General features: G+C 41.5%; 2 protein-coding genes across 2 annotated transcripts; both read right to left on the minus strand.

Annotated features, from left to right (window-relative positions):
• Positions 1 to 239: 239 nt before the first annotated feature.
• Positions 240 to 8,866, minus strand: LOC310985031 (flavin-containing monooxygenase 5-like). Its single transcript, XM_083970454.1, has 11 exons — positions 8,799 to 8,866; positions 4,320 to 4,384; positions 3,910 to 4,050; positions 3,628 to 3,816; positions 3,323 to 3,488; positions 2,760 to 2,902; positions 2,475 to 2,672; positions 2,236 to 2,382; positions 1,937 to 2,144; positions 1,790 to 1,862; positions 240 to 1,706 (listed from the first exon to the last, which is right to left on the minus strand). The coding sequence occupies exons 3-11, from the start codon at positions 4,039 to 4,041 to the stop codon at positions 1,292 to 1,294; spliced, it is 1,671 nt and encodes a 556-aa protein (XP_083826580.1). The 5' UTR covers positions 4,042 to 4,050; positions 4,320 to 4,384; positions 8,799 to 8,866; the 3' UTR covers positions 240 to 1,291.
• Positions 8,867 to 9,098: 232 nt separating this feature from the next.
• fmo5 (flavin containing dimethylaniline monoxygenase 5) lies at positions 9,099 to 17,084 on the minus strand. Its single transcript, XM_083970453.1, has 10 exons — positions 16,939 to 17,084; positions 15,739 to 15,879; positions 15,457 to 15,645; positions 15,169 to 15,334; positions 14,299 to 14,441; positions 13,585 to 13,781; positions 10,666 to 10,813; positions 10,367 to 10,574; positions 10,191 to 10,263; positions 9,099 to 10,087 (listed from the first exon to the last, which is right to left on the minus strand). Exons 2-10 carry the CDS (start codon positions 15,868 to 15,870, stop codon positions 9,673 to 9,675), a joined length of 1,671 nt encoding a protein of 556 aa, XP_083826579.1. The 5' UTR covers positions 15,871 to 15,879; positions 16,939 to 17,084; the 3' UTR covers positions 9,099 to 9,672.
• Between the last annotated feature and the right edge of the window lie 2,053 nt (positions 17,085 to 19,137).

Below are 19,137 nucleotides of genomic sequence, written 5' to 3' on the forward strand. Positions count from 1 at the left end.
CATTTGAAGGCTCTTTAAAGTAGTACAAACTGAAACTATCTATCTATCTATCTATCTATCTATCTATCTATCTATCTATCTATCTATCTATCTATCTATCTATCTATCTATCTATCTATCTATCTATCTATCTATCTATCTATCTATCTATCTATCTATCTATCTATCTATCTTGGCCACAAATTGATTCAGTTAATAAACCACATTATTTGTATTCATTGAAAAAAGCCAGTTGTTCAGAAGGAGGTGCTAGTGCCTCTTCTATATTAGAGATAAAAACAAGGCAAAACAAAAGCAATAGATCTAATTTCTCTCGTACCACATTGATTGGCATTATCGATTTTTAATTTAATGCTTTAATTCTTCAATCTGTCAGCCTTAAAAAGACAACTGCTGAGCATGCTTTCTTTGATCCTAATGGGATACAAGGGATCCTAGAGGAAGAACTTTACTAACCACATGATCATAGTATGATGCTGTGAGACACAAGGGGAAAAGTCAATAGTTCCAGGCAGGTTTTCTCAAGTAGATTCTAAAAATCACCATTAGGTGGCATTACTGACCAATGTAAATTACCTTCTCATGCTTCAACCTAGATATGGAATAAAAGTAGTTCATTTACAGATGTAGGCCTACTGGTGTGCAATGAAATGAGTAAAGCTTGCACTTTGCACCAACTGTTGTTACAATATCTTAATGAAGATTTTACAAGTCTGCTTATGAAATACAACACCTTACTTCAGTTTACAGTAGATTGCCAAGTGCCAAACATATCTGCATTTGAAATGCATTTTATTAAATTGCTTATTTGATCCATTTTTTCTCTTCAAATTTATCAATGAAAAATATTTAATAGTTTTTCCTTTTTCAAATCTAATTGTAGCCTCGTTGCTCATTGAAGTTTGCTTCAAAAATTAAACATGTCCTAAAACCATGAATGTAATCCATCAACATTTTCTTTTTTTGTTGTTGTTTCCACGCTGAGAAAAGGTCAGGTCATTGGCTGCGACTTCATAACAGGGACAGCAGGCCAACAACCTTTGCAGCTGCATGTGTTTGTGTGTCCGATGAACCAACAACCAGTCACATTTTGATTTATAGTGAGCGGGATCAAAATTATTGGACTTTCCACTTTAACTATTTAAAATTAAATCTACATTTTAATTCTAATATTATTAGTGAGTCAGTGGTCTTGACTATTGACCTCCAATACCTGCACATTCTATGATATGATCTATGTTATTGATCATAAACAGCAAATCTCATTAAATCAGCAATGCATTATAATACATCACTGTGCAGGCAGGTAGACTTTAATCTTGTCCAGCAGGGCAGTGGGGTCTTGGAGGAAAGCTGGAAGGTTGCTCCTGTGAGTGTATGCAGCCAGGCCCACAGCAGCAGCTGAGAGAAGCAGAGGCCACTTCAATGATCTCTTGGGTTTGGGCTCATCACAGGGCCTGGTCTGCATGGGCTGAGCTACTCTCTCCCACTGAGTGAGGATGGCCTGACGGGCCCCGGCCCATTTTCCTGGGCCCCTGAGGCGATACTGGTACGGTGTACAGGGACCAAGCGCCAGATTTAGTCCCAGCCTGGGATCGGTCAGCAGCAGCCTTGAGGTGTTGGGCTGAACACCCACCAGCTCTGCTATCTCATCCATATAATTGGCATAGTTGACTTGAATGGTGTGTCTCTGACTGCTGACGTACCTGAAAAGGAGACCAGGTTTTAATGCATAGTGGGGAAAGAGATTTGATGCCTTTCATAAAAAAAACAGTAGTCAAGTGGAAACCTTTTAGCCATGGTCTCCCGCTTGTGGTGGATATCTTTCATCATGTCAGCTACTGAGGGGAGACTGCTGCAACCTGTTTGAAATGAAGGCTCATTCAATATATCTTTGTGAGGAAAGGACGTTTGACATTGGACTGTATTAATGTACCTTTAAAGACCCGTGTGGCCCATCTGGCCTGCATCTCAGAGATGGGCATTATAGCTCCCAGTGGCTGCACTAGACCAATGATAGCCAGAGTAGGACGGTCCAACTCAGGAGGAAACACATACTTGTAGAGAGACGCTTTATTCTCTGACACGGAGACAACATGTGAGGCCAGGAAAGGAAAGAAAAACCTGTAACCTGTGGCAAACACCTGTGAGATAAGAGGCTCATGTCAGTCACACACCACTCAGCAGCTGTGCTGCTCTCTGTGACAGAGGAAGAGGAGCAGAGACTCAACCTACCACCAGGTCAACATCTTCCACTACAGTCCCATCATCAAACTCCACACTGGATCCTTGAAACCTGCGGATGTTTGGCTTCACCTGAATCGTTCCAGATAGGATGCGGTTGGGAAGGTCATCGTTCGCTGTAGGATGTTGGCTGAACAACCTTGGAGTTCAATTCAGATTAAGCAGAATGCATGTGTTTCAGAATTTGGAATTTCAGTACAAAAGCTGCAGTACATCTGTTTCTGTATTTCCCTGTGCTTTGGCTTCAAGTTGTACAGACTGTGATTGAATCTCTGGTTGACTCTCCGCTCCGCCATGCTGCACAGTAATCCAAAGGGAAGGACTTTACGCAGAAAAATCAACGGCCTGCTTATGAGCATATCAAAGGGAAGACCATTGTCTGAAACCCTGTTTAGGATCCAGGCTCCTCTCCGAGTGCTTAGATATACCTGAGATGTAAGACACAACATATAAATCATTACGGCAACTCTTGATTACTGTAAGATCAAGAAAGAAAGTCTTTCATTGTGCTCCACCTGTTTGGTGACTCTGCTCAGCTCCACTGCAATGTCTCCTCCAGAGTTTCCTATTCCAATCACTACAGCCTTTTTATCCCTCCACTCCTCTGGGGTCTTGTAGTCACGGCTGTGGTAATACTTCCCTGTGAAAGTGTCGATGCCTGGAAGGATAGAATTGCCACTATCAACCAAAATGCATTGACTTTTGTGCATTACATTAATTTGACCAGACTGTTTTATTTTGTCCATCCTAGGTGAATAAATGCCTCATCTATTCTGTGATTCTGCAGTAAGAGCAGTTCATGATTGGTGTTGGGTGATTCAAATTTCAAAATAGAAATAATCATTTTTTAATTAAAGATTGATAGTTGTTGAGAAAGGTAGTCTTCTTTGATTAAAGGAGCAGATAGGCCCAGGACTCGTTGAGGAAAACTGATTGCAAAAAAAGTGTTACAGAAGTGATGATGATGACTTGTTCAGTATTTACTTTACATGAAAGCCACAGGCTTACTTATACTGGATATGCTCCTTAATATTCTGTGGCATTATCATGCATTTCTTCACATGCCTTGTAGTATTACCTGGGAAGTCTTGCAGAGGCAGGTTGGGCTGGCAGTGATGTCCAATACAGATCATCACAGCATCGAAAATGTGTTTCTCCTTTTTACCGTCCTTGTTCTCTGTCTCAACATCCCACTGGCCCGAGTGAGAGAAATCTGACCTCTGCTTCACCTGCAAGACCTTGGTCTGGACGACAGAGAGAAAGACAACACACTGATATCTGACCCCCTGCTATGTCAAACTAAACACAACTGTGGATGTGAATCTACAATGAGAATGGTGCATCCTTTCAGGTACTAGGCAACAAGTCAGTGTGGCTCCTCACTTTGAAGCGTATGTGTCTGGTGAGCTGGAAGCGATCGGCATACATCCGGAAGTAGTCCATGATGAGGGAGTTGTGCATGAAATTTGGGAAGTGTGCAGGAATGGGAAAGTCACTGAAACACATCATCTCCTTGGAGGTGTTGATGATGACAGAGTGGTAGATGCTGGCCCTGTCCGCCTCAGGATTCTCCTGCAGCACCACACATCAACAGAGAAAACACTCATCATCACCTCCACTATGTGAGTCAGTCAGAGAGTCCCACCTGGACGTCCTGTGACCCACCTTAAACCTCCACAGACCACCGATGTCATCACTGCTCTCAAAGCAGACAGGCTCCAGCCCCTCGTCCAGACAGCACTTGATAGCGGCCAGACCTGAGCTCCCCCCTCCAACCACGGCCACACGACGAGTCATACTGCAGCTCTGAGAGGGAAGAAGCAGCTCAGTGTGACGGATGTCTCCTCTAACAACAATATTCATAGCATGAGCATCTGATCTATAATTTGCTAAAATTAATCATATGTTACCATATAAGTAGGGTGGTACCATTTAAGTACTGTTATGACCACAGAAAACACTTGTGTCTGGGTCCAGGTTATGAGCCTCTTCCTTCTCAGAAAATCCATTATGAACAACATGCTTTTTACAAAACCCACCTTTAAGCAGTGGGGGTACTTCCCTAACCAACTTACCTAAGCGATCCTTTAGTCCATTGATTGGCATAAGTTGACACACAGGAGAACACTTTCAACTGAAACTAATAAATGAATGATAGTCAGTGTGGCTGAACATACACTGAAAAGTAAGATGTGACTATGAATGAAACCTAATGGCATAACTCTGTTTGCTTAGTGTAATGTTCACAGTCGGCTATTTTACCCCAGCCCCAGCTAAACGTGTTAAACTACATGACAGTATTTAAGTTTCAAAACCACGTTGCCAAACAAAATCAACATGCAAATCAGATAAAGACTCCACAAGGGGAAAAAACACCCAGAAACACCCAGAATGATATGCAACCATCTTCGCCCGAGAACAAGTTTTCAAAAGTGACCAGGTCCTTTCTCACCTGAGCTTCAAGGTAACCTGATGCAAGTCTTTATTCATAGCTCCTCCTGTTTAATGTGTACAGTTACTCACCATAAGCCAGCCTGTATTTTTGTAGAATCCAAGTTTGTCCTTACAGTCAGAGTAAAGTATTGCAACATGTGTTACAGTAATAAAACACATTATATCCTGTACATTTTTCAAATCAAAAGTCCTGCAGCGTTTAAATGGATGGAAACACTATTCTTTCACAAGACCTTTATTTCTGTGCTGCAACAAACTTGTTCTCTTATTTTCGGTTGCAGGTGTTTTCTGTAGTTGACATGTGATGTGGGTCAGGTCTGTAAGGCTCTTCAGTCCTCACCGTCCTGCTCTCTCTGCAGAGCATGTCAACATGTTAGAGATTTTCAAATGGGTCAGAAAATATTCTATCTCTGACATATGTACATTTTACTATTGGTATTTCATATGTTAGAAAATGATATCCCATATACAGTATATCAAGAGGATGTATATAGCATTATATCCCCCCAGGGATTAATAAAGTACCTTTATCATATCGTTATTGTTATCGTTATCGTCTGTCCCAAAATTAAGATTACACTGAACAATGAATTCAAAACAATGGGCCTCATTCACCAATATCTTCTTAAGATTCTTATAGATTCTTTCTTAAGATGTTCTTAAAGGGGACATATTTTGGAAATGTCATTTTTTGAAGGCTCTTTGACATATATTTGGGTGTTTGTCTTGCCTTCCAGTCCCCAAAATGTGAGAATCGACAAAAAAATCTGTCATGTGCAGGCTCCCTAGGTTGAAATCCACGTGGTTTTACAAGCTGTTCCCTCAGTTGTCTTCCAGTGATGTAACTAGATTTTGAATTTGCATAATACCACCCCTACCTGGTATCAGTAGAAGGGGTGGGGCAAGCAGTGGTTCATTTACATTTAAAGGGACAGGCACTGAAATCAGTCGTTCTGAAGAGGGCTGTTTTGAGAGGATGAAAAGAGCTGTGATGTTTGATCCTTGGGGTATTTTGAGCACAGCATGTCACAGACATGTCTTTAAGACACCTGGGGACTATTTTAGTTTGTGAAAAAGGGGCATAATGTGTCTCCTTTAAACCAGCACTAAGTAACTTTTCAACCTTCATAAAATATTTTCATAACTTTTGTGATGATACATCGACGTACAACAAGTTGAATGACACCTCTGTCATGGTCTGAGGGGGTCTGTATCACTTTCTCTGGCACTAAGCAGCTTTGAGGAGCATGGTAGGAACCCGTAGCCTCGTAAACCAGCCTCTCGCGGAAATGCATTTCATTTCATTTCTCGGGAGAGTCTGGCCTCATCCCCCCTCTAAGCGTTTGGGGTGGGCGGGAGCTGGGCGGGAGTAGTAGCAAAGACGGTTTAATATCTTTGGTAGTAGCGTTGACAGACAACCCCATTCAGCCAATCAGCAAGTTGGTGTAGTGACGGGGCTTTGCACCAGTCGGTCCCTGATTGGCCAACGTGCTGTGTCAATCACAGCGGGCGACGCTGATTGGCTCGGCCTTCTGAGGGTTTCAGTCCAAACGCTTAGAATGGAGATGAGGCCAGACTCTCCCTCGGAATGAAATGAAATGCACTTCCGCGAGAGGCTGGTTTACGAGGCTAAGGAACCCGGCTCTCACTTTACTTTCATTTTCACTTTTGCGAGTCACAACGAGGAGGGAACAGGCAAAACGGCACTTTAGCAATGGATTATGTTTGTGTTTTCACTTTGAAATGATCCACTGGAAACAGAAACTTAGTTTTGATGTCTTCTGTTAATTTTAATGCAGGATATTTACAGGGCTTCACGCTAGTGTTCATGGGAAATGGAGTCTTCCTTCAGGCAAAACACTACCGCTTTGGTCCACAGGCGCCGCCAAACTCAACCAAAACTGAAAGTTCTTTAGTACTGCTTTAAACAAAAGTCAGACTGAATGCCCCTGAAAATGTCAAATGGTGTAACCACAAAAGAACGACAAATATTTAATATTTGATCCACACACTGGATTTAAGTGTACTCATTAAAATCTAGAAACACAGCAAATCCATTTCAGTTTAATGTTTTCAGAAGAAACTTTATGTTTTATGTATTTTAGCAACGCTGAGCAGGACCTATCCTAAAAACAATGCAACAAATGATGTCAAATTTGTCAGTAAACATTGTGTTGCAAAAGTGAATTTAATTTATATAGTCAGATTTTTTATGAAAAAATACCAGTTACACCACTTGACATTGGGTTAAGTCAATTGGTGTAACCAGTATTTTTCATAAAAATAAGTTGCACTGCCTGACCATATTCAGACACCATTGTTTGTTGAAGAAATGGACAGTGAACAATTTTTTTTAATGTTACTTTCGAAAGAGGGAACACTTTTTTTAATTAATGAACTAATTTCTTCTACTGTAACTGACAAATGACAACCAAAGACATTTCCTCTTACTTTCTCTTTATACTCTATGCTATCTAATAAAATTACCATCATACACTACTGATATTTGACAAAATTGGCCTCTGGAAGGCTTTTTAATAGGAGTCAAATGGTATAACCGGTTACACCATCTGACTTCTCATTTTAAAATCAAATTTGTCAAGCATTACCATGCACACCCATGGAGGCACATGGCCTTGGTCTCACTATTTCAAATATACTTATATTCATTTTTATGATTCATATGAATTATTGATGTTTTTCTAGGGTCACACCCTTTGACATGTGAACTTATTAAACCTGACCGAACCCTAAAACATCAATTTATGTGCCATTTTTTTAAAGAGCTATTAACCTTGTCATGCATCATCAGGGGTCCTTCTCTGTTACACCGGCCTTTCACATGGTCTTCTTTACAATACGACGAAATTACCTCTTAAATGGTGGTTACACCACACCTCACGTTGTAGCATGATTCCCCAATTTATTATTATGAAATATAAAAAAGTACAAATATAAGATCATGCCAAACTAGTTGATATGGAGTTTTATTTAGAATTTCAGTGTTTTTAAGCAAGTTGAAGTTTTTGGTGCAAATTTTTATGGTTACACCCCTTAGGCAATTTTGCCATAATTCTCCAATATAATCCCTTAAAATGGATTAAAAGCAGAAATCTTACATTGGATCCCCAAAAGAGAATGAGTGCAAGTTAATCATTTATTTTTAAATTTTAACTAAAATTGAAAACCTTATGGCGTAACTCTGTTTGCTCAGTGTAATGTTCACAGTCTGCTATTTCACCACAGGTTTGAATCGGTGACTAAATGTGTTGAACTATGACTTTATCCAAGTCATTTGCAGGCTGCTGCTGGGCTTCAACACCACAACGTCGCTAAACAAAATCATCACACAGACAGACGCACCAGGTAAAGATATAAGCAAGCATCTTCACCCAAGAACAAGTTTTCCAAAGTGGCCGGGTCTGTTATTTACCTGAACTTTAAGGTAACTTGTTACAGGTCTTTATTCATAGCTCCTCCTGTTTAATGTGTTACTACTCACCATATGCCAGCCTGTATTTTAACAGAATTCAAGTTTGTCCTCTTACAGTCAGAGTAAAGTATTGCAACACGTGTTAATACAACACAATACACCCTGCACATTTTTCATATTAAAAGTCCTGTAGCTCTCTCTGCACAGCATGTCAACATGTTAGAGATTTTCAAATGGGCCATGGGTCAGAAAATATTCTCTGACATGTGTTCAAGTACACATTTTACTATCGGCATATGTTAGAAAATTATATCTTCATATATCTAGAGGATGTAGGCCTATATGATAATAACAGTATATCCCCTTTAAGATCAAGTGACATGTGTCATCTATTAATGGTCTGTATTGGGAAGATGTAAGGGTTCAAAGTTCTTTTAACTAATGTCGAGTTAAATTAATGTGTATAATCAAATATTCTAGACAAATCTAAGATAAACAGCTGGTCTGCCCAATGCACCAAATCCAACACAGAACATAGCTACAGTAAATTTGGTGTCACTTCACACTTCAGAGAGCTAATAAATAAATCATGGGCATAAGTAAGCCAAATAAAACCATTTCCAATTGAATTTTCCAATCTTTCCATTCTTTTTTGTAAAGGTCTTACCTGGTGGGATGAAAAAAGCAGAGTCAAAGGCCAAAGTAAAAACAGACACTGTGCAAATGAGCCTTAAAGCAGACCTTTAGTATTTAGTCAGCTGCATGCATGGATTAACACAAGGACAGCCTCCTGACCTGCCAACAGGTCACTTCAGCTGAACAACTAGAGCTCTGTCTTTCCGCTTTTTATCAACTCTAAAACTTTTAGTTTAAAAAACTCCTTACTTTATCAAATCAATATAGACTGGAATCATGAGAAACATATATGACCAGATGTGGGCTGAAGAAATAAACAATGAAGCAGGAGGATTTTTCTTATTTTATTTTTTTAAAGTATTGTTTATAAGCAGTGTATCATAAATGTATGTAGTGAAGTAGTCATATATTAGGTGTATTAGAATCAACAATGTAAGTTGCTTTAACAATGATATCAATAGAAAGAACTGGTAATGAAACAGTACAACATGTGCAGTTCTACATGGTTCATGAGAAAAGAAAAAGAATGAAACAAAGGTATCTGTTGTCATATCACATCAGCATCACCTTGGCTCATCTTATCCTCATATTCCAGTAACAGCCCCCTGCAACATGTGGTACAGTCAATTGATGGATGATTCTCATGCGATGCAAGAAGAAACCAGGACTATAAACACAAGTGCATAGTTCAACTACGAATAAAACAATAAAAACTGAAGATTTACATTATGTTAACACTTATTTAGCTGTGCCAAAAAGCTGTGTCGAGAGTTTAGAGTTCTCAAAATGGGATACTAGAAATACAACAGAGTGATATACTGAACAGGCTGGGGTTGTAGTGGAAAATTGCACGTACATGTTACAAGTCTTAAATCATAGCTGGAATAGATTCAGTGGGAATCACATCACTGTGCAGGCAGGTAGACTTTAATCTTGTCCAGCAGGGCAGTGGGGTCTTGGAGGAAAGCTGGAAGGTTGCTCCTGTGAGTGTATGCAGCCAGGCCCACAGCAGCAGCTGAGAGAAGCAGAGGCCACTTCAATGATCTCTTGGGTTTGGGCTCATCACAGGGCCTGGTCTGCATGGGCTGAGCTACTCTCTCCCACTGAGTGAGGATGGCCTGACGGGCCCCGGCCCATTTTCCTGGGCCCCTGAGGCGATACTGGTACGGTGTACAGGGACCAAGCGCCAGATTTAGTCCCAGCCTGGGATCAGTCAGCAGCAGCCTTGAAGTGTTGGGCTGAACACCCACCAGCTCTGCTATCTCATCCATATAGTTGACATAGTCGACTTGAATGGTGTGTCTCTGACTGCTGACGTACCTGAAAAGGAGACCAGATGTTAATGTGTTGAGGGGAACAAGATTTGATGCTAATCAACTAAATATTTAAGTCATTACACAGTTCAGGGAATCCACTGCAGTACCTTTTAGCCATGGTCTCTTGCTTGCACTGGACATCTTTAAGCATGGCAGCTACAGAGGGAAGCTTAACGCAGCCTGTTTGAAAGGGGACATTTTTAAACAATAATTTACCCTCTTTAACACAAAATCAATGGGACAGCAGGAGAGGAAATTGGTATCTTTAAAAAACCTGTAGTACCTTTAAAGACCCGTGTGGCCCATCTGGCCTGCATCTCAGAGATGGGCATTATAGCTCCCAGTGGCTGCACTAGACCAATGATAGCCAGAGTAGGACGGTCCAACTCAGGAGGAAACACATACTTGTAGAGAGACGCTTTATTCTCAGACACGGAGACAACATGTGAGGCCAGGAAAGGAAAGAAAAACCTGTAACCTGTGGCAAACACCTGTGAGACAGGAGGCTCATGTCAGTCACACACCACTCAGCAGCTGTGCTGCTCTCTGTGACAGAGGAAGAGGAGCAGAGACTCAACCTACCACCAGGTCAACATCTTCCACTACAGTCCCATCATCAAACTCCACACTGGATCCTTGAAACCTGCGGATGTTTGGCTTCACCTGAATCGTTCCAGATAGGATGCGGTTGGGAAGGTCATCGTTCACTGTAGGATGTTGGCTGAACAACCTGAGATTTCAATTCAGACTTGTTAGTCATGTTTGAACAATTTGATGAATACTGCAAACATGTAATTAAGATGAGTGAATAATATGAGAATTAATAAAAGTCTAAAGCACCTCTTATACCATGAAATACAGAATGAATATATTCATTGGATTTTCTGTGCAAAAAGTAGGTCTTCTAAAGTGTTTCCTCATGGCTCATTGCCAGATAAATATCATCAGTGAGATATTACTACCCCTCCTTGAACTGCCACATTATGCTGGTGGAAGGGTTTGAGCTCCTAGGAGCTATGTTGCTGGGGGCTTATGCCCCTGGTAGGGTCTCACAAGGATCCTAACCCTAACCCTCCATCGTTCAGCTGGGGGACTTCAACGCCCCCGTGGGCAGTGACAGTGTTACGTGGAGGAATGTGATTGGGAGAGACGGCCTTCCCGATCTGAGCCGAGTGGTGTTTTGTTGCTGGACTTCTGTGCTGGTCACAGTTTGTCCATAACAAACACCAAGTTCAAGCATAAGGGTGTCCATCAGTGCCTGTGGCACAAGGACACCTTTGGCCAGAGTGAAATGATCGACTTTGTGGTCGTGTCATCTGACCTTCAGCCATATGTCTTGGACACTTGGGTGAAGAGAGAGGGACTGAGCTGTTAACTGATCACCACCTGGTGGTGAGTTGGATCCATTGGCGGAGGAGGAAGCTGGACAGACTTGGCAGAGCAAAATTTATTGTGAAGGTCTGTTGGGGACGTTGGGAACACCGGAAATAAAGGATACTGTCAAGCTGAAGAAGGAGTCCTATCAAGCCTGGTTGGCATGTGGGACTCCTGAGGCAGCTGGCAGGTACCGGCAGGCCAAGCATGCTGCAGCTCGGGCGGTTGCGGAAGCAAAAATTGGGGTCTGGGAGAACTTTTGGGAGGCCATGGAGGAGGACTACCGGTCGGCCTCACAGAAATTCTGGCAAACCATCCAGTGCTTCAGAAGGGGGAGACAGTGCTCTGACAACACTGTTTACAGTAGAGGTGGGGAGCTGTTGACTTCAACTGGGGATATTGAGTTTGAGGACCCAGAGGTTGATCCATCAAACACTGAAGCTGAAGTCACTGAGGTAGTTCAGAAGCTCCTCAGTGACAAGGAACCAGGGGTGGATGAGATCTGCCCCAAATACCTCAAGTCTTTGGATGTTGTGGGCTGTCCAGGTGGTTGACACACTTCTGCAACATTGCATGGCAACCGAGTCTATTCCTGGGTACTTGAGAGGAGAACTTGACAGTTAGTCAAACCTCGGATTCAGGAGGAACAATGCAGTTTTGCCCCAGTTGTGGAACACTGAACCAGCTCTTCACCCTCCACAGGGTGCTTGAGGGTTAATGGGAGTTTGCCCAACCAGTCCACATGTGTTTTGTGGACTTGGAGGCGACATTAGACCGTGTCCCTCGTAGGAGGTGCTTTGGGAGTATGGGGTCAGAGGCCTTCTGCTTAAGGCTGTACGGTCTCTGTACGGGTTTTTGGTATGTGAAAAGCAATAAATATTTACTGTATCTAACAAGTCACTGATCTCCTGAAGTTGAATTTTTTGAACTTGTGCAAATATGCAAATGATGCGAATTTGACTCGTGGCATTCAGCGTATTCGCAGCATAAGCCTGTCATTTGCGCTTCAGGCACAAATTTGCGTTTTTGCAAAGATTTTGTATGTAATCTCGTAATTCGCTTTTCATCTGGTGTGAATGCACCATTAGAGATAGGGTGAGGAGCTCTGTCACCCAGGAGGAGCTCAGGGTAGAGCCGCTGTAGCCTGATGCATCAGCCGCTTATTTCATTACATTTCATATAGCGTCTGAACACGAGCCATAGGGATTCGTTTGCTTCCGGGAGGCGGTTGCTTACATTTGCTTCAACTAATCGCTGCTGCTTGGTGGTCACGTGTGCTATACACCGGTTAAGCTCATAGGTTAATCTTGAGCGCTTGAGTTCAACGTCATCGCCTTCACTTACCCGTCTGTTCGCTGATTGAGCGGACGGAGCAAACCGAAACGCATTGCTAGTTCCCTGACTACATGGTTGAGGCAAATGCAATTTGCCGGAACCAGTAGGCGGCGCTAGCCTGGCTAGAGCCGCTGCTCATCCACATCCAAAGGAGCCAGCTGAGGTGGCCCGGGCATCCGTAATGGATGCCTCCTGGACGCCTCCCTTGGGAGGTGTTCCAGGCATGCCCCACAAGGAGGCCCAGGGGATGACCCAGGACACGCTGTAGTGACTTTGTCACTTGGCTGGCCTGAGAACGCATTGGGATCCTCCTGGAAGAGCTGGAGGAAGTGTCCAGGGAGAGGGAAGTCTGGATGTCCCTGCTTAGTCTTCTGCCCACATGACCCGGCCCTAGGTAATCAGAATCTTGGAATAGCCACTAATATGTCACAGCATATTACTACATTGCTTTTATAAAGCTTAGCAATCATTATTATAAATATACTATTGCTACAACACACTTTCCAGGTTGTTGTGCGCCTGGGTTTTTTGGAGAGCATAAACTCATCCTCACTCAAAGGAATAAGGCAATAAACATATTTCTATCTAACTAATAGCAGTGTTTATTTCTGCTGTAAAGTTGGACATCGTAACATAAGAGTCTAGAGGGCTGACTCTTTTTAAGCCTAGTGATCATTAGAGGGACTGCAGTTTTCTAGCTTTTCTGGGCATGTCTCATTATATGGATGTTGCTGCATGTTGCGATGTATTGGGTTGTCATAGATGAGAGCAGATGCAAGTACAGTAGGCTACCTGTGCTTTGGCTTGAGATTGTACAGACTGTGGTTGAATCTTTGGTTGAGCTGGCTCTCTCCCAGGCGGCAGAAAAAATTGAAGGGCAGAATTCTCTGTATAGCGTTAAACACCCTGTTAAATTGTAAATCGAGGGGGAAACCGTTGTCCCCAACTCTGTTGAGAATCCAGGCTCCCCGACGAGTGCTCAGGTACAGCTGTGAACAGAGGACATGGTAGGTGGTCAGTAGCAAAATGTTTGATGCTGACATATGAATATGGATATGTAGCATTTATAAAGTGAACTGAAGGTAATTGATATGATCTGTAAAATTTTGTATCTAAGGTATTTCACACAACACCTTTTCTCTCTTTAGCAGTGATATATAGCCTACTGACGTTACCGCCACCCGTCAGCTGTGCCTGAAACGTAACTACAAATACTATGTATCCAATTATGATCATGTCCACCCAGCCTTGTGGTCATATTGAGTTGTTTGTTACCACAAGTTGGAAACAAGTTCAATCAGATACGTGTTCAACAAGATGCCATTTTATCTAATAGACATTTGGAGTAGAGAACAAAGGAGAAAAATAAAGTTTCTGTGTCGTGCAAACTGTCTTTTTTAATCATGCACAGCAACATCCTTTACCTTATTTTAGTTATGCACATGCATTACAGATTAATAAACACTTGACACACGTGTCATCTATATGTTACTATCTCAGTCCAACCTGTTTGGTGACTCTGCTCAGCTCCACTGCAATGTCTCCTCCAGAGTTTCCTATTCCAATCACGATAGCCTTTTTATTCCTCCACTCCTCAGGGGTCTTGTAGTCTCGACTGTGATGATACTTCCCTGTGAAAGTGTTGATGCCTGGAAAAAAAACACTCTTGTAACTTCCACACATGGTGTCTCTTTCCTTCTGCTCAGCAGAGAGCAACACAGAAACTGACTAAATGAAGACGATCTGTTCTGTTGCTTAGTGCTTTTTAGTGTGATTTTGATGTTCTTCATACTGTGGTCAAAGTAAGCAGAGATTTTGGTCAGTAGAATCAATTTTTTTATTATCTCAGCTTAAGCAGTTCTTTCACATCTTAAGAAATCAAATAAGAAACATTATAATCTAATAATATAAAATACAATAATATAATTGCTCAAGGTCTACATATAAAGAACACATTCATAAGTTACTGAGTACTGAATATTTTAGAGGGACAGCTTTGTCCGCTCAGGTAAGTTATTAAACTGAGATATGAGAAATATCATAATCTAATTATCATTTAATTGTATACAAGCAGGATTAAAATGATTACGTGTAAACTACATGTTCCCACTATTTCATGTTTGAGTGCTTTGCAGATTTCTCCAACAATATTATTGTTCATATCATCCACTGATAATGGTTGAGGAGGGGCCTTTAACAGCCTCTGCAACAAGACTTTAACCTGTGTTTGCAGTAGATAGCTGTGATCTAAAAATGTAATTTAGGCCAAGGGTGAGCCATTACAACAACACTGGTCTCTTTGTGTTGACACACTAATACATAACCACATGACAAATTTGCTTTAACAGGCTTGTTCTTGGATTAAAAATGTCTTACCTGGGAAGTCTTGCAGAGGCAGGTTGGGCTGGCAGTGATGTCCAATACAGATCATCACAGCATCGAAAATGTGTTTCTCCTTTTTACCGTCCTTGTTCTCTGTCTCAACATCCCATTGGCCCGAGTGAGAGAAATCTGACCTCTGCTTCACCTGCAAGACCTTGGTCTGGACGACAGAGAGAAAGACAACACACTGACATCTGACCCCCTGCTATGTCAAACTAAACACAACTGTGGATGTGAAACTACAATGATACTTATAGGCAACAAGTCAGTGTGGCTCCTCACTTTGAAGCGTATGTGTCTGGTGATCTGGAAGCGATCGGCATACATCCGGAAGTAGTCCATGATGAGGGAGTTGTGCATGTAGTTTGGGAAGTGTGCTGGGATGGGAAAGTCACTGAAACACATCATCTCCTTGGAGGTGTTGATGATGACAGAGTGGTAGATGCTGGCCCTGTCCGCCTCAGGATTCTCCTGCAGCACCACACATCAACAGAGAAAACACTCATCATCACCTCCACTATGTGAGTCAGTCAGAGAGTCCCACCTGGACGTCCTGTGACCCACCTTAAACCTCCACAGACCACCGATGTCATCACTGCTCTCAAAGCAGACAGGCTCCAGCCCCTCGTCCAGACAGCACTTGATAGCGGCCAGACCTGAGCTCCCCCCTCCAACCACGGCCACACGACGAGTCATACTGCAGCTCTGAGAGGGAAGAAGCAGCTCAGTGTGACGGATGTCTCCTCTGACAACAACATTCATTTAGCATCTGATCTATAATTTGCTAAAATTAATCATGCTGTTATGACCACAGAAAACACTTTGTGGTGTCTGGGTCCAGGTCCTGAGCTCAGACTGAAGCACCTCAGTGTGACTGATTTCTGGGTCAGTGACCAATACAAAAATGTTTAAATAAAAATAAATAAATAGTTTCCAAAGCATGCATCATTGTTTAAATGCACATTTTGTATTCATATTGGTTTTAAGTCAGACTTAATGCACCTGAAAATAATGATGTAACCACAAAAGAATGAGATGTAGCCTATTAAATATTTGATCCACCTACACTGGCTTTAAGTGTAGGCCATTGCTTTCAATGCATTTTGGCAACACTGAGAAGGACATATCTTAAAAACACCACTTTTCTTCTAAATACTGTGACAAATTGTGTCAAATTTGTCAAGAAACACAGTATTGCATTGCAAAAGTCAATTAGCCTACATTTATTCCACATTTTAGTCCAGATTTATTTTCCTGTATATTGTCACATATTTTATGAAAAAATACTACTAACACCACTTGACATTGGGTTGGATCACGTCACTGACTCTTCCACTGTGACAACAACATCCATGAAGCTAAAAAAAAAAAAAAAAAAAAAACATCCATGAAGCTGCACCGCACAGGAAGTAAAGGAACCATCTCTGTTACGACTAGTGACCCCGGATACTACTGTGGGTTTGTTTACACTGGTCTTTACATTTCCTTCTGTAGCTACACTAAATAACGACCGTTCTCAAGATGCAGCATTAGATAACTCGAGTTCAGTACTGGCACTAAAACTCAGATTTTCAGGACCCAGCGACGCAGCGCCCACCCCCAGTGGACCACCCTTCACAACTCACAACTCAGCTGTTAAGTTGTCAACAGTCACAGAAAAGCACACATCGGTTCAGATCGACTTTTTTTTCCACGATGCACTCAAACGTTTCCAACAGTTGAGGTTCATGTGTCCGCGGAGTTTAGTTTACTCCGTTTTCTTACCTTCCGTGATTCGACGAGTCGCTGAGTGTCCGCTGCTGCAGCTCAGTGGGCGGAGTGAGAGTGGGGAGTGAGGACCGTGGATCTGTCAAGATCCAGCAGTGACCCTTGGATTTCAGATACTGACGTGGTGGAAAAACAAACAGGCAGTTAACGCTACATTTAACATCAACCCGAGTCTGTTTGTGTCTTTAAAAGCAGAGAGCTGATGGAGGCCAAAGTCTGCACTGTCCATCATGTTAATGGCTACTGTAGATCATCGCATTCAGACGGAAGTTTATCAATATGACCTATTACACATACAGCAACTTGTTATTTAGGACAGATTTGTTAGATCCTCGTAATTATTGCAAAATTGGATTTTACATATAGTATAGTCTATGCACTTTTAATGTACATGAATGATGGCACTTGCACTTGGAAGAAAAATGTGCACCTCATTGGATTTGCAGAGCACATTTTGCACGTTTCATATGCACACTTGTATTGATTATTTCTAGTAGGCAGGTGCTGTGGTGTCAGCTCTACCTGAAAGAGGGAGAAGAGACAGAATATGTGCATCCCTTTGTAAGATCACTGGGCTAGAATAACTGATATTACATAAATGTGTGCTGGTGCAGTTACTGGAGTTAATAGTGTTAGGTTAGATATGAAACATTCACCATCTTCCTTTGTCATCTGCTCCAGGGTGTTTGATTAGTGTTGTCGATATTACATACAGATAATATTCAATAATACTACTGTATGTTAAAAGAACTATCACCTGTGGAAGGGTTGGTTCTTTTATCTTTTTTTTCTTTTTTTTTACTATCCGATCCAGTTGTTCATGGTCATTCCAACTATATAACTGCACACACTGTGTCAAAGGCCTGCAGTTCTAAATGTTATTTATTAACTGCTGATATAGTAGTAAGACAAAGGTTTTAAGGGGCCCTCACAATAAAATAAAATAAAACTGAGATTTCTAAATAAAAAAGGTCAGGTTGAAATAGAGGTAGGCCAGGTGCAATTACTTTCCCAGAACCTATCAAGACCAATGTATTTGTTGATGGATTCTTGATTTCTAAACACTTGATGAAATATTAATATAATAATAAATATAAGTAGGAAGCTTTGCAACAGTTCAGCAGACCAACAGGTGTTTGATTGATTTTGTGAGGGAGCAGATGTGTGATTGTCTCCATCTGCTGGTTTTAAGAGGAAAAGATTTATACAATTATGTCAACCCATGTAGTATAAAAATGTATTGCACTATTTAGCACTTGATTGAATATATCTCATAGGTGTTATTAAAAACATAATTGGGTAAATAATCAGATTTTCCAGTCATCACAGTCATGGTCCATTGTTATTGTCATTCACTGAAAACATGTACATTTTTTTTTTCTAATTCATGAAACCAGACATTCAATATTTGAGAAATAATGGTTTGGAGATCCTTTCCGCTATGTATTTGCAGCAACATTGTTCATTGTACCTTAAGCTTTGTTTCATTATTGTAAAACAAAAGTTGAGACATGATTTGTTAGTGAAATACATGTACAAAATGTTTCATGGGGATACAAAAAGCGATGAACCTGCTGGGACACCCTGTTAAATGCTTTGAGGGTTTTGGTGGTAGAACCAGGGGCGCCGCTAGGGATTTTGGGCCCCATGAAAAGAATCCTTTCAGGGCCCCCAACACAGCGGTGACATTTTTTAAAGATATTTTATATACAATTATGCATTTTAATGGTGTTTTTGACTATCATTACCATATTTGTGAAAGAGGAACAACATGACAGTTGACATGTAGGCTGCAGTAGGGGAAGAACTGATCACTCTGAATACAATGGAATTCATTTTTCATTTCCCATAACAGATTCACCTTCGTATTGTTTTGAGACTGTAGCAAAATGTATTATTATTGCAGGCGTTGATGTTTCCAAAACAATAAAGTTATTGTTACCAGGACATTGACATTATTTTTACTGTATTATCATTTCATCATCATTAGGGGCCTCTCTGGGCCCCCCTCAATCATGGGCCCCTAGAATCCGTCTCCTTTACCCCCCCTTTTCGGCGCCCCAGGGTAGAACTATTGAACAAGTGCAGGCAGGGCAGGTTCATACAGTGTTGGAACACACAGTCCTCTGGGTTACTTCAGCCTGTTTGTGTATTTGCAGCACGTGCCGTCACATGGATGAGGATATTTTCTGAATT

The sequence above is a fragment of the Trachurus trachurus genome, assembly GCF_905171665.1.
Source record: "Trachurus trachurus genome assembly, chromosome: 4".
NCBI lineage: Eukaryota > Metazoa > Chordata > Actinopteri > Carangiformes > Carangidae > Trachurus > Trachurus trachurus.